The 15,523-nt window shown below is 44.0% G+C and overlaps 1 protein-coding gene across 1 annotated transcript in view; it reads right to left on the bottom strand.

The window, feature by feature from the left end:
- LOC134346960 (phospholipase D1-like) overlaps positions 1 to 15,523 on the bottom strand; it is a 176,938-nt gene that overhangs the window by 50,313 nt on the left and 111,102 nt on the right. The window contains exons 13-15 of the mRNA XM_063048860.1: positions 10,678 to 10,788; positions 2,345 to 2,533; positions 613 to 811 (exon numbers count right to left, since the gene is read on the bottom strand). Coding sequence (XP_062904930.1) covers positions 613 to 811; positions 2,345 to 2,533; positions 10,678 to 10,788 — 499 coding nt within the window. The remainder of the gene's footprint in view (positions 1 to 612; positions 812 to 2,344; positions 2,534 to 10,677; positions 10,789 to 15,523) is intronic.

Genomic DNA, 15,523 nt, shown 5'->3' on the forward strand with positions numbered 1-15,523 from the left:
TCATTCTAACTGGCTGCATCACCACCTGGTATGGGGGGGGTGGTCTACTGCACAGGATCGAAATAAGCCACAGAGAGTTGTAAACTCAGTCAGCTCCATCATGGGCACTAGCCTCCATAGTACCCAGGACATCTTCAAGGGGTAATGCGTCATTAAGAACCCCCGTCACCCAGGACATGGCCTCTTCTCATTGTTACCATCGGGGGGAGGTACAGGAGCCTGAAGGCACACACTCAATAATTCAGGAACAGCTTCTTCCCCTCTGCCATCCAATTTCTCAATGGACCAATGAACCCATGAACACTACCTCAGTTTTTTTTATTTCTATTTTTGCACTGTTTATATAATTTTAGTTTTTTAATATCTATACTGGTATATATTTCCTACTGTAATTTACAGGTTTTTATTATGTACTACAATGTACTGCTGCCATATAACAACACATTTCACAACTTACGCCGGTGATATTAAACCCGATTCTGATATTTGCACCTAGTCAGGGTTTCCTTATGAATGGTGCATCTCTGATGCTGCCAGCCCTTGATGATGCTGATATTGCATACATGCGCTTGTGACAATGACAATGAACTCAACCACGGATGCTCTCCCTACCCTCAAAAGGCTTGTCCAACTGCACCCAGTCCTTCTTAATGAAGTTGCAGTAATCTTTCCCCAACCAGAACTTTCTGTCGACGTTGAACTCTGTTGGTTCCGACTGGCGGTGAGATTGGAGCCCCTCCTGTTCGGCAACCTTGGTGCATCCCTGGTCATCCTGTTCCTCCAGGTGCCCTGTTGCATGGTGGTTCCTGGCCTAGAGGAACAAAATTGAAGACTTTGCTCACTCATGGTTGGAATGTCTTTACAAGACGGGTGACCTCAGCCATTACCAATATTCTTCAGAGATTGTCTGCCTGGTGTCAGGTGCCGCATAACCAGGACTTGTAATATGCACCAGCTGCTCGTACGACTATCCACCACCGGCTCCCGTGGGTTCACGTGACGCTCATCTGGGGTGGTGGGGGAGGCTAAGCAGGTGCTACACCTTGTTCAAGGGTGACCTGCAGGCTAGCGGTGGGAAGGAGCACCTTACACCTCCTTTGGTAGAGATGTATCTCCAATGCGCTACCCAAAATTCATCAAGGTAGTGCAAAAGCTGAACAGAATGCAGAATATGGTGCTCCAGTTGCAGAAAATGTGTAGTGCAGGCAGATAATAAAGTGAAAGGGTCACGACGAGGTAGATTGAGAGATCAAAGTCTGATAACAGCAGAGTAGAAGCTGTTCTTGAGCCTGGTTGTATGGGTTATCTTTTGCTCCGATGGGAAAAGGGAGAAGAGAGAATGTCTGGGGAGGGTGGGATCTTTGACTATGTAGGCTACTTTTCTGAGGCAGTGAGAAGTGTAGATGGAGTCTACGGAGGGGAAGCTGATTTCCATGATGGACTGGGCTGTGTTCACAACTCTCTGCTGTTTCTAGCGATCATGGAAAGAACAGTTACCGTACCGAGCTGTGATACCACCTGCCAGGATGCTTCCTAGAGTGCATTGATTAAAAAACTGGTGTGGGTCATTGGGGACATGCTGAATGGATGGTGTTGCTCTTTCTGCATCTGGGGCGGGGCTGGTAATTCCATGAGGTTTTGTTTCATTGTTCAAATCCCACTCACAGTGATTTATACCCATTGTGGGAGAGCAGCAGAACACATAGGGGTGAAGTGGGAAACGACGGGAATGTGGAGAGAACAAAATGGTTTGAGGAGTAGCACCTCACATTCCATCTGTGCAACCTCTAACCTGATGGCATGAACATTGATTTCTCGAACTTCCAGTAATTTCTCCCCCTCCAACTTCTCTCTTTTTCTATTCCCCACTCTAATTTCCCTCACCTCTTCTCACCTCCTCCTTCCCTTTATTCTATGGTTCTCTCTCCTCTCCTATCAGATTCTTTCTTCTTCAGTCCTTTACCTCTTCCAGCTTCTAACTTCATCCCCCTCCCCCACCCATTCACCTTCCCCCTCACCTAGCCTCCTAGCTTTGCCTATCACTTTTCAGCTTGCACACCAGTCCTCCTCGCCAATTTCCTCGTTTTGGCTTCTACCCCCTTCCTTTGATGAAGGGTCTCAGCTAAAAATGGCAACAGTTTAGATGCTACCTGCCCTGCTGTGTTTCTCCAGAATTTTGTCTGTGTTGCTCAAGATTTCCAGCATCTGCTGAATCTTTTGTGTTTAGAATAAAGTGTGTCTTGGTGTAAATAGGTGGTTGAGGGCTGAGGTGGCTAGATGGGCCAAATGGCCTGTTTTCTTCCATAATGACTCTTGACACCATGACCCTGTGGTGTTTTTGTACCTGGTCCCCCGTGTGATCCACTTGATCTGCAATCCCCAAGTCAGTGAGGCGGTACTCTTGGTCATCCCATCTCCCGTAGGCCAGGTCCAGTCCCCCAAGGAAGGCCACTGTCTGATCAATCACCACCAACTTCTCGTGGTGTGCCCAGAGCAGCACTGTTGACGAGACATGGTCAGGGTGTCTCATCACCTGTCAAAAGAGAGCAAGAGAAGAGTTATTGATCTCCTGAGGCTCCAGCAAGTTATAGATGGCCAGACACTGCGCAGAAGGAGAAGTCCATGGGGTCACTGGCCACCTGATCTCAGAAGTCCATTGAAGAGCCAATGAGCCAAACCCACATCTGATGGTTCAATTAAGTGTTGGAGATCTATTCAAAGACCTAGGACTACTCTTGAAATAATTAGATAATGAATAAAGGCCACCCGATGTTCACCATCTTGTTGTTTCTAAAATATTTCCACATGGATAAAGACCATTTGGCCCATCATGTCACAGAATAAAACCACGTCTCTGCCAAAACAGAGAAATGCTACTAAAAACATCAATAATAACACTTTTTATGAGGTAAGTTGTGGTAAACTATCACCATAAACAATGAAGAGGTTATCAAGGAAGACTTAGTAATTAGCTTTTGAAAGTAAAATTTTTAAAAATTTTATATAAATATGTTTGAAAGAGTACAGAGAAAATTTACAAGGACATTGCTGGAACTGGAGGACCAGAGTCATAAGGAAAGATTGAAGATTAGGGCTTTTTTCCTTGGAACGTCGGAGACTGAGAGGATATTTGATAGAAGTATACAGAATTATGAGGGGTATAGACAGAGTAACACAAGCAGGCTTTTCCCCACTAAGGTTTGGTGGGTTAAATATGACAGGTAAAAAGTTTAAGGAAAACATGAGGGGAAACTCCTTTAGTCAGAAGGTGGTGAGAGTGTGGAACAAGTAGCAGGAGCAAATGATACATACTAGCTTGATTTCAATGTTTAAGGGCAGTTTGGATAGGTACGTGGATTGTAGGGTTATGGAGGGCTATGATCCTGGTGCAGATCAATGTGACTAGGGAGTTTAAATGATTCAGCACAGACTAGATGGGCTGAAAGGCCTGTTTCTGTGCTTTTCTATGACTCTGTCTACACTTCTTGCTGCCTCAGTAAAGCAGCCCTCATGAGCGAAGACCCACCCACCCCAGATATTCCCTCTTCTTGCCTCTCCCATCAGGCAGAAGATAAAATCGACTGGAAGCATGAACCAACAGGCTCAAGGACAGCTTCTGTCTCACTGTTATCAAAATCTTGAAAGGCCCCCTAGTACGATCACAATCTACCTAGCATTTTATTGTCTGCCTGCACTGCACTTTCTCTATAACGTAACATTTTAGACTCAGAATCAGGTGTACTGATATACAGTACTGTGTGCAAAAGTCTTGGGCACATATATATCTCTATGGTGCCTAAGGCTTTAGCACAGTGCTGTAGTAATTTTATGTATTGTACTGTACTGCTGTTACAGAAAAAACAAGTTTCATGACAGATGTGAGTGATGATAAGCCTGATTCTGATATGGGTCTCTATTGTGGACTGAGAATGGGAAGGGGAATCATATAAGGGAAAAAGGGAAGGGAGAGGGGAACAAATGGAAAGAATTCTGTGATGATCAAGAAACCAATTGTTTGGAATCAAATGACCCTGCCTGATGTCTCAGGGCTGGTTGTGTCCGCTATCCTGCCACCTCTCTGCCACCTGTCCCACACTCCTCCCATGGTGCTCTATCCTCACCATTTACAGTACATCATTTGCTCTGGCCAGGTTTACAAACTCGCTCTCTGCACCACGTTGACAAATACAGTACAGTACTGTGCAGAAGTCTTCAACATCCTACTTACATACAGTGGCATACAAAAGTTTGGGCACCCCTGGTCAAAATTTCTGTTACTGTGAATAGCTAAGCGAATAAAAGATGACCTGATTTCCAAAAGGCATAAAGTTAAAGATGGCACATTTCATTCATATTTTAAGCAAGATTACATTTTATTTTCTGCTTTTACAGTTTCAAAATAACAAAAAAGGAAAAGGGCCCAAAGCAAAAGTTTGGGCACCCTGCATGACAGTACTTAGTAACACCCCCTTTGGCAAGTATCACAGCTTGTAAACACTTCTTGTAGCCAGCTAAGGGTCCTTCAATTCTTGTTTGGGGGAGTTGCCCATTCTTTCTTACAAAAGGCTTCCAGTTCTGTGAGATACTTGGGCTGTCTTGCATGCACTGCTCTTTTGAGGTCTATCCACAAATTTTCAATCCACCCCCATGCTTAACAGTTGGAGGGGTGTTCTTTTCATTAAATTCTGCACCCTTTTTTCTCCAAACATACCTTTGCTCATTGCAGCCAAAAAGTTCTATTTTATCTTCATCAGTCCACAGGACTTGTTTCCAAAATGTATCAGACTTGTTTAGATGTTCCTTTGCAAACTTCGGATGCTGAATTTTGTGGTGAGGACGCAGGAAAGGTTTTCTTCTGATGACTGTTCCATGAAGGTCATATTAGTGCAGGTGTCGCTACACAGTAGAACAGTGCACCACCACTCCAGAGTCTGCTAAATCTTCCTGAAGATCTTTTGCAGTCAAACGGGGGTTTTGATTTGCCTTTCTAGCAATCCTATGAGCAGTTCTCTCAGAAAGTTTTCTAGGTCTTCCAGACCTCAACTTGACCTCCACCTGCCATTTCTTAATTACATTACGAACTGAGAAAATGGCTACCTGAAAATGCTTTGCTATCTTCTTATAGCCTTCTCCTGCTTTGTGGGCATCATTTATTTTAATTTTCAGAGTACTAGGCAGCTGCTTAGAGGAGCCCATGGCTGCTGATTGTTGGGACAAGGTTTGAGGAGTCAGGGTATTTATAAAGCTTGGAAATTTGCATCACCTGACCTTTCCTAACAATGACTGAACAAGCCATAACCCTAACAAGCTAATTAAGGTCTGAGACTCTGGTAAAAGTTATCTGAGAACTCAAATCTCTTGGGGTGCCCAAACTTTTGCATTGTGCTCCTTTCATTTTTTTCACTCTAAAAATTGTACAAAACAAAAAATAACACACTAATCTTGCTTAAAATGTTGAAAAGAATGTTTCATCTTTAACTTTATGACTTTTGGAGATCAGTTCATCTTAGAAACATAGAAAATAGGTGCAGGAGTAGGCCATTCGGCCCTTTGAGCCTGCACCACCATTCAGTATGATCATGGCTGATCATCCAACTCAGAACCCTGTACCAGCCTTCCCTCCATACCCCCTGATCCCTTTAGCCACAAGGGCCATATCTAACTCCCTCTTAAATATAGCCAATGAACTGGCCTCAACTGTTTCCTGTGGCAGAGAATTCCACAGATTCACCACTCTCTGTGTGAAGAAGTTTTTCCTCAACTCGGTCCTAAAAGGCTTCCCCTTTATCCTCAATCTGTGACCCCTCGTTCTGGACTTCCCCAACATCGGGAACAATCTTCCTGCATCTAGCCTGTCCAATCCCTTTAGGATTTTATACGTTTCAATCAGATCCCCCCTCAATCTTCTAAATTCCAACGAGTATAAGCCTAGTTCATCCAGTCTTTCATCATATGAAAGTCCTGCCATCCCAGGAATCAATCTGGTGAACCTTCTTTGTACTCCCTCTATGGCAAGGATGTCTTTCCTCAGATTAGGGGACCAAAACTGCACACAATACTCCAGATGTGGTCTCACCAAGGCCATGTACAACTGCAGTAGTACCTCCCTGCTCCTGTACTCGAATCCTCTTGCTATAAATGCCAGCATACCATTCGCCTTTTTCACCGCCTGCTGTACCTGCATGCCCACTTTCAATGACTGGTGTATAATGACACCCAGGTCTCGTTGCACCTCCCCTTTTCCTAATCGGCCACCATTCAGATAATAATCTGTTTTCCTGTTTTTGCCACCAAACTGGATAACTTCACATTTATCCACATTAAATTGCATCTGCCATGAATTTGCCCACTCACCTAACCTATCCAAGTCACTCTGCATCCTCTTAGCATCCTCCTCACAGCTAACACTGCCACCCAGCTTCGTGTCATCCGCAAACTTGGAGATACTGCATTTAATTCCCTCATTTAAGTCATTAATATATATTGTAAACAACTGGGGTCCCAACACTGAGCCTTGCGGTACCCCACTAGTCACTGCCTGCCATTCTGAAAAGGTTCCGTTTATTCCCACTCTTTGCTTCCTGTCTGCCAACCAATTCTCTATCCACATCAATACCTTACCCCCAATACCGTGTGCTTTAAGTTTGCACACTAATCTCCTGTGTGGGACCTTGTCAAAAGCCTTTTGAAAATCCAAATATACCACATCCACTGGTTCTTCCCTATCCACTCTACTAGTTACATCCTCAAAAAATTCTATGAGATTCTTCAGACATGATTTTCCTTTCACAAATCCATGCTGACTTTGTCCGATGATTTCACCGCTTTCCAAATGTGCTGTTATCACATCTTTGATAACTGACTCTAGCAGTTTCCCCACCACCGATGTTAGGCTAACCAGTCTATAATTCCCTGGTTTCTCTCTCCCTCCTTTTTTAAAAAGTGGGGTTACATTAGCCACCCTCCAATCCTCAGAAACTAATCCAGAATCTAAAGAGTTTTGAAAAATTATCACTAATGCATCCACTATTTCTTGGGCTACTTCCTTAAGCACCCTGGGATGCAGACCATCTGGCCCTGGGGATTTATCTGCCTTTAATCCCTTCAATTTACCTAACACCACTTCCCTACTAACATGTATTTCTCTCAGTTCCTCCATCTCACTGGACCCTCTGTCCCCTACTATTTCCAGAAGATTATTTATGTCCTCCTTAGTGAAGACAGAACCAAAGTAATTATTCAGTTGGTCTGCCATGTCCTTGCTCCCCACAATCAATTCACCTGTTTCTGTCTGTAGGGGACCTACATTTGTCTTAAACAATCTTTTTCTTTTCACATATCTATAAAAGCTTTTACAGTCAGTTTTTATGTTCCCTGCCAGTTTTCTTTCATAATCTTTTTTCCCCTTCCTAATTAAGCCTCCTCTGCTGAACTCTGAATTTCTCCCAGTCCTCAGGTGAGCCACTTTTTCTGGCTAATTTGTATGCTTCTTCTTTGGAATTGATACTATCCCTAATTTCCCTTGTCAGCCACGGATGCACTACCTTCCTTGATTTATTCTTTTGCCAAACCGGGGTGAACAATTGTTGTAGTTCATCCATGCGATCTTTAAATGCTTGCCATTGCATATCCACTGTCAACCCTTTAAGTGTCATTTGCCAGTCTATCTTAGCTAATTCTCATATCACACCTTCAAAGTTACCCTTCTTTAAGTTCAGAACCTTTGTTTCTGCATTAACTATGTCACTCTCCATCTTAATGAAGAATTCCACCATATTATGGCCACTCTTACCCAAGGGGCCTCTCACGACAAGATTGCTAATTAACCCTTCCTCATTGCTCAATATCCAGTCTAGAACAGCCTGCTCTCTAGTTGGTTCCTTGACATGTTGGTTCAAAAAACCATCCCGCATACATTCCAAGAAATCCTCTTCCTCAGCACCCTTACCAATTTGGTTCACCCAATCTACATGTATATTGAAGTCACCCATTATAACTGCTGTTCCTTTAATGCACACATTTCTAATTTCCTGTTTAATACCATCACCAACCTCACTAATACTGTTAGGTGGCCTGTACACAACTCCCACCAGCGTTTTCTGCCCCTTAGTGTTATGCAGCTCTACCCATATCGATTCCACATCCTCCCGGCTTATGTCCTTCCTTTCTATTGCGTTAATCTCCTCTCTAACCAGCACCTCCTTTTCTTTCATGTCTATCCCTCCTGAATATTGAATATCCCTGAACGTTGAGCTCCCATCCTTGGTCACCCTGGAGCCATGTCTCTGTGATCCCAACTATATCATATTCATTAGTAACAATCTGCACTTTTAATTCATCCACCTTGTTATGAATGCTCCTTGTATTGACACACAAAGCCTTCAGGCGTGCTTTTACAACTCTCTTAGCCCTTATACAATTATGTTGAAAAGTGGCCCTTTTTGAAGCTTGCCCTGGATTTGTCGGCCTGCCACTTTTACCTTTCACCTTACTACTTTTTGCTTCTACCCTCATTTTACACCCCTCTGTCTCTCTGCACTGGTTCCCATCCCCTGTTGTGAACTAACCTCCTCTCGCCTAGCCTCTTTAATTTGATTCCCACCCCCCAACCATTCTAGTTTAAAGTCACCTCAGATCTATTCACAGTAACAGAAATTTTGACCGGGGTGCCCAAACTTTTGCATGCCACTGTATATGTGCCTAAGACTTTTGCCCAGTACTGTAGGTTTTGCCTGATCTCTGTTTACTTTCTGATTTTCGGGATTCTTCCAACAAATACTAAGCAAACTAAATAAAGAGCTGAGAAACAATGTTAAGAGGAGAATGAACGATAAAGAATGCAAAGGCAAAAGATAGAAAAGCATAAAAATCCATCACTTTTATAAATGTTAAGAAATTCCCTAGATAGGTATAAACTATCTAATAGGCTACATAATTAAAACAATTACATCACATGGGAATACACTAACACTTAGCCAATGAAAAATGAGAAAGGTGATAAGCTGCTCGTTTAGCTGCTATACCGCTTTCTGCCTGTGAGTGGGGATGAACCACCACAAACTCTGAAAAGTATGAGGTGTTAAAAGATACAAATCTTATAATTATTTGAAAAAAGTGGTTTCCAACTTTTGTGGAATTTGTACTCTTTATATTACACCCTGACGCTGTTTTCTCTCCTCTAATAAACAGCCTGGATGGACGGCACCCTCAGTACACATGACAAAAAGTAAACCTATTTATCAATATACGGGTGTCTATTCTCCCTTTTAACACGTCCTCAGATTGTAACAGTAGATCAGTCCTGATGAAGGGTCTCAGCCCGAAACATCGACTGTTTACTCTTTTCCGTAGATGCTGCCTGGCCTGCAGAGTTCCTCCAGTATTTTGTGTGCCCCTTCCTTTCCAGTCCTGACAAACGGTCTCGGCCTGAAATGTCGACTGTTTTCTCTTTTCCATCAATGCTGTTTGGCCTGATGAGTCCCTCCAGCATTTTGTGTGTGTTGCAGTGGAATTTTTTTTGTAAATTGGTTTATTATTTTCACCTATACTGAGGCACAGTGAAAAACCTGTTTTGCATACCATTGATACAGATCATTTCATTACAACAGTGCATCTAGATGGAACAAGGTAAAACAATAACAGAATGCAGAATGAAGTGTCACAGTTACAGAGAGAGTGCACCACAGGCAGACAATAAGGTGCAATGGCCGCAAGAAGGTAGATTCTGATCCACACACACAAAATGCTGGAGGAACTCAGCAGGTCAGGCAGCATTGATGGAAATGAATAAACAGTCGATGTTTCAGGCTGAAACCACTCATCAGGACTGAAAAAGAAGGGGGAACGTGCTAGAATAAAAAGGTGGGGAGGGGAAGGAGGCTAGCTGAAAGGTGATAGGTGAAGCCAGGTGAGTGGAAAAGGTAAAGGGCTGGAGAGGAAGGAGTCTGATAGGAGAGGAGAGTGGAACATAGGAGAAAGGGAAGGAGGAGGGGAGCCAGGGGGAAGTGACAGGCTGGTGAGAAGTAGAAGGTCAGAGTGGGGAACAGAGGTGGGGGAATGTATTTACCGGAAGGAGAAATCGATATGCATGCCATCGGGTTGGCGGCTCCCCAGATGGAATACAAGGTGTTGCTCCTCCACCCTGAGGAGGGCCACATCTTGGCACAAGAAGAGGCCATGGACTAACATGTTGGAATGGGAATGGGAATTAAATTGTTTCACCACTGGGAAGTCCTGCTTGTGGCAAATGGTGCAGAGATGCTTGATGAAGTGGCCTCCCAATCTGCAATGCTCAATTTTGAAGTCAAAAGTCTATCTTATCATACTTGGGGTCAGTTCAATAGACTTCTAACAGTGGGGTGGAAGCCTGGTGGTAGGTGCTTTTAGGCTTTTATATCTTCTGCCCAATGGGAGAGTAGAGAAGAGAGAATATCTGGGGTGGGTGGGGACTTTGATTAAGGCAGCGAGAAGTGTAGACAGAGTCCAAGGAGAGGAGGCTGTTTTTTTGTGATGTGCTGAGCTGTGCCCACAACTCTCTGCAGTTACTTGCAGTCACAGACAGAACAAATCGTGATACATCTGGATAAAATGGTTTCTATGGTGCATTGTTAAAAATAAGTAGCAATGCTGAGCGAAAACAGAACACAGTCTAATATAAAATCCAGTATAATAACATACCGTTATATTGGAGTGGAGGGAGAGTAATGTCCTCTTGCTGTACTCACTGTTAATGCCCAAAGCAAGCTCTACCTCCTTGTATAACAGGACAAAGATCTTCACGCCCTGTTCCTGTAAACAAAGACATGAACAATCATGGAGAAATTGAAGTAAACAGAGATATCACCATCACCGTTGGTGCTGTGTGGTATTACATGGGCAATCATGGTCTCATTCATGAGCATGATTGTTCTTGGGGTGGCATGGCAACGTAGTGGTTAGCACAATGCTTCACAGTACAGGCTGCCTGAAAGGAGTTTGTATGTTCTGTCCATGACCACATGGGTTTCCTCAGGGTGCTCTGGTTTCCTCCCACAGTCCAAAGGCATACCAATTGGTAGGTCAATTGGTCATAGTAAATCGTCCCGTGATTAGGCAGGTTTACATCAGGGAATCGCTGGGCAGCATGGCTTGAAGGGCCAGAAGGTTCTATTATGTGCTGTATCTCACTAAGTAAATAATACGTATTTTTTTCTACAGAAGGGGTTTTCCATTGTCTTCTTCTGGGCAGTATCTTTACAAAATGGGTGACTCCATTATCAATACTCTTCAGAGACTATCTGTTGTCAGTGGTCACATAATCAGGACTTGTGATATAGAAACATAGAAACATAAAAAAACCTACAGCACAATACAGGCCCACAAATCTGTGCCGAACATGTCCTTACCTTAGAACTACCTAGGCTCACCCATAGCCCTCTATTTTTCTAAGCTCTGTGTACCGATCCAGGAGTCTCTTAAAAGACCCTATCGTTTCTGCCTCCCACCACCGCTGCCAGCAGCCCATTCCACGCACTCACCACTCTCTGTGTAAAAGACTGACCCGTTATCTTCTCTGTACCTACTTCCAAGCAGCTTAAAACTGTGCCCTCTCATGCTAGCCATTCCAGCCTTGGGAAAAAGCCTCTGACTATCCACATGGTCAATGCCTCTCATTATCTCGTACACCTCTATCAGGTCACCTCTTATCCTCTGTCGTTCCAAAGAGAAAAGGCCGAGTTCACTCAAACTACTCTCATAAGGCATGGTCCTCAATCCAGACAACATCCTTGTAAATCTCCTCTGTACCCTTTCCATGGTTTCCATGTCCTTCCTATAGTGAGGCGACCAGAATTGAGCACAGTACCCCAAGTGGGGTCTGACCAGGGTCCTATATAGCTGCAACATTACCTCTCGGCTCTTAAACTCAATCCCATGGTTAATGAAGGCCAATGCACCATATGCTTTCTTACCCACAGATTCAACCTGCATAGCAGCTTTGAATGTCCTATGGACTCAGACCCCAAGATCCCTCTGATCCTCCACACTGCCAAGAGTCTTACCATTAATGCTATATTCTGCTATCATATTTAACCTACCAAAGTGAACCACCTCACACTTATCTGGGTTGAACTCCAACTACCACTTCTCAACCCAGTTTTGCATCCTATCAATGTCCTGTTGTAACCTCTGACAGCCCTCCACACTATCCACAACACCCCTAACCTTTGTGTCATCAGCAAATTTACTAACCCATCCCTCCACTTCCTCATCCAGGTCAGTTATAAAAATCACGAAGAGTAGGGGTCTCAGAACAGATCCCTGAGGCACACCACTGGTCACTGGCCTCCATGCAGAATATGACCCATAAACAACCATTCTTTGCCTCCTGTGGGCAAGCCAGTTCTGGATCCACAAAGCAATGTCCCTTTGGATCCCATGCCTCCTTACTTTCTCAATAAGCCTTGCATGGGGTACCTTATCAAATGCCTTGCTGAAATCCACATACACTACATCTATGGCTCTACCTTCATCAATGTGTTTAGTCACATCCTCAAAAAAACTCAATCAGGCTTGTAAGGCACGACCTGCCTTTGATAAAGCTATGCTGACTATTCCTAATCATATTATGCCTCCTCAAATGTTCATAAATCCTGCCTCTCAGGATCTTCTCCATCAACTTACCAACCACTCACTGGCCTATAATTTCCTGGGCTACCTCTACTCCTTTTCTTGAAAAGGGGAACAAGACCCACAACCCTCCAATCCTCCAGAACCTCTCCTGTCCTCATTGATGATGCAAAGATCATCGCCAGAGGCTCAGCAATCTCCTCCCTTGCTTCCCACAGTAGGCTGGGTACATCCCCTCGAGTCCTGGTGACTTGTCCAACTTGATGCTTTCCAAAAGCCCCAGCACATCCTCTTCCTTAATATCTACATGCTCAAGCTTTTCAGTCCACTGCAAGTCATCCCTACAATCACCAAGATCCTTTCCCGTAGTGAATACTGAAGCAAAGTATTCATTAGCTACCTCTGCTATCTCCTCCGGTTTCCACTGTCAGACTTGATCGGTCCTATTCTCTCATGTCTTGTCCTCTTGCTCTTCACATATTTGTGGAATGCCTTGGGGTTTTCCTTAATCCTGTCTGCCAAGGCCTTCTCATGGCCCCTTCTGGCTCTCTTAATTTCATTCTTAAGCTCCTTCCTGCTAGCCTTATAATCTTCTAGATCTCTGTCATCACCTAGTTTTTTGAACCTTTCATAAGCTCTTCTTTTCTTCTTGAGTAGATTTACAACAGCTTTTGTACACCACGGCTCCTGTACCCTACCATCCTTTCCCTGTCTCATTGGAACATACCTATGCAGAACTGCACGCAAATATCCCCTGAACATTTGCCACATTTCTTCCGTATGTTTCCCTGAGAACATCTGTTTCCAATTTATGCTTCCAAGTTCCTGCCTGATAGCCTCACATTTCCCCTTACTCCAGTTAAACCTTTCCCCTACTTGTCTGTTCCTATCCCTCACCAATACTAAGGTAAAGGAGATAGAGTTGTGAGCACTATCTCCAAAATGTTCTCCCCCTGAGAGACCTGACACCTGACCAGGTTCATTTCCCAATACCAGATCAACTACAGCTTCTCTTGATGCTGTACAGCCTCTCTTGGTGGTGGATGGTTGTATGAGCACCAGCTGCTCATACAACCATCCACCCCCTGCTTCCGTGGCTTCTCATGACCCTGATCAGTGATCAGTGGGGGGGGGGGGTGATAAACAGGTGCTACATCTTGCCCAAGGGTGACCTGCAGGCTAGCGGAGGGAAGGAGTACCTTTGTTAGAGACGCATCTCCACCTGACACCTGAAGAAATATATAACAATAAAAACAATCTGTTAGAATGGGCAGGGCCCTGGAAAGTGGTGCAATTACATAGTTCCATGGAAGTTCAACAAAGGTGAAGAAGGCATTTGGCAAGCAGGCTTTTGGTGCTATGAGTTTGGGCATCTTCTTGCATCAGTGCAAATCATTGGTGAGATCACACTAGAGGATTGTGTGCGGTTCTGGTTGCCCAGATAGAGGAAGCATGTCATTAAACTAGAGAGCATTCAGCTGGTTTCAGATGGTGTTGGTAAATCTCAGTGACTTCTGGCTGGTGGCTGATGAAACAGGAAAATAACTAAATACTTTGTTAATCACTCTTTTTCCTGGTAAACAATCATCACAAATAATAGTCTGTAACTTCCCTTTGGACTTGGAGGCAATTTGATGTAGCAGAACGAAGGCAAGACGAGGCAAGGCAGCAGGCCCGTTGCCAAGAGCAAGGAAGACCTGAGGTTTGATCGATTTAAGAGCTGGGCCGAATCGGAAAGGATGGGTACAGGCTGAATAGAGGCAGCAGGGTCCAGGTTCCAGAGCGTATCGAAGAAACTGAACCCGATGTTTCAACGATGACTTGAGCGCCGTGCCAATTTGAAGAGGTCAGGGTATCCTGACCCGAGGTGAGGGTCGGGCCTGTTCAACTCCATGCTCTGCTCTCTGCTGAACTAAGGATTTATGGACAGGACTCTCTTTGTGGACTTCAGCTCAGAATGCTTTTTGCTTGTGTCTATTGTTTGCACATGATATGCTTTTTTTTCCCTCTGCACCTTGGGAGTCTGATGGTTCTTCTTTTGCGGATTCTTTTGGGTTTCTTTCCTTTGTGGCTGCCTGTTAGGAGACGATTCTCAAGGTTGTATAAAGTATACATACGTTGATAATAAATGCACTTTGAACTTTGAACTTTAAAGTTTTTTCTTGCAAGTTATTGGGACTGAAGGGCTTGAGTTATAAGCAGAGACTCGATAGACTGTGACAATTTTCCCTGGAGCCTAGAAGCTGATGGGTGAGCTTATGGAAATATATAACCTGAGGTTCATAGATAAGGTGGATGGTCCCAGTCTTTTCCCCAGGGTAGGGGGGGGTCTAGATCCATGGGTTTAAGATGAGAGGGGGCATATTTAAAAGGGTCCTTCACACAAAGGCTGGTGGATGAATGGAAAGAGCTGCCAAAGGAGATGGCTGAGGTAGGTACAATAACAATATTTAAAAGACATTTGGACAGCTGCATGTTTAGGAAAGGGTTAGAGAGATGTGGGCAAAATGCTAGCAAATCAAGGTCAAAGTAAATTTATTATCAAGGTACATATAGGTCACCATATACAACCCTGAGATTTATTTTCCTGTGGGCAGACTCAGCAAATCTATAGAATAGTAACTATAACAGGATCAGTGAAAGATCAACTAGAGTGCAGAAGACAGCAAACTGCAAATGCAAATATAAATAAATAGCAATAAATATCGAGAACACGTGATAATGAGATAAAGAGTCATTAAAGTGAGATCGTTGGCTGTGGGAACATCTCAATGGATGGGTGTAGTTATCCTCTTTTGTTCGAGCTTGATGGTTGAGGGGTAGTAACTGTTCCTGAATCCGGTCGTACAAGTCCTGAGGCTCTTGTGACTTCGATCAGATGGCAGCAGTGAGAAGAGTGCTTGGTCTGGGTGGTGGG

The sequence above is a fragment of the Mobula hypostoma genome, chromosome 5 (genome assembly GCF_963921235.1).
Source record: "Mobula hypostoma chromosome 5, sMobHyp1.1, whole genome shotgun sequence".
Classification (NCBI taxonomy): domain Eukaryota; kingdom Metazoa; phylum Chordata; class Chondrichthyes; order Myliobatiformes; family Myliobatidae; genus Mobula; species Mobula hypostoma.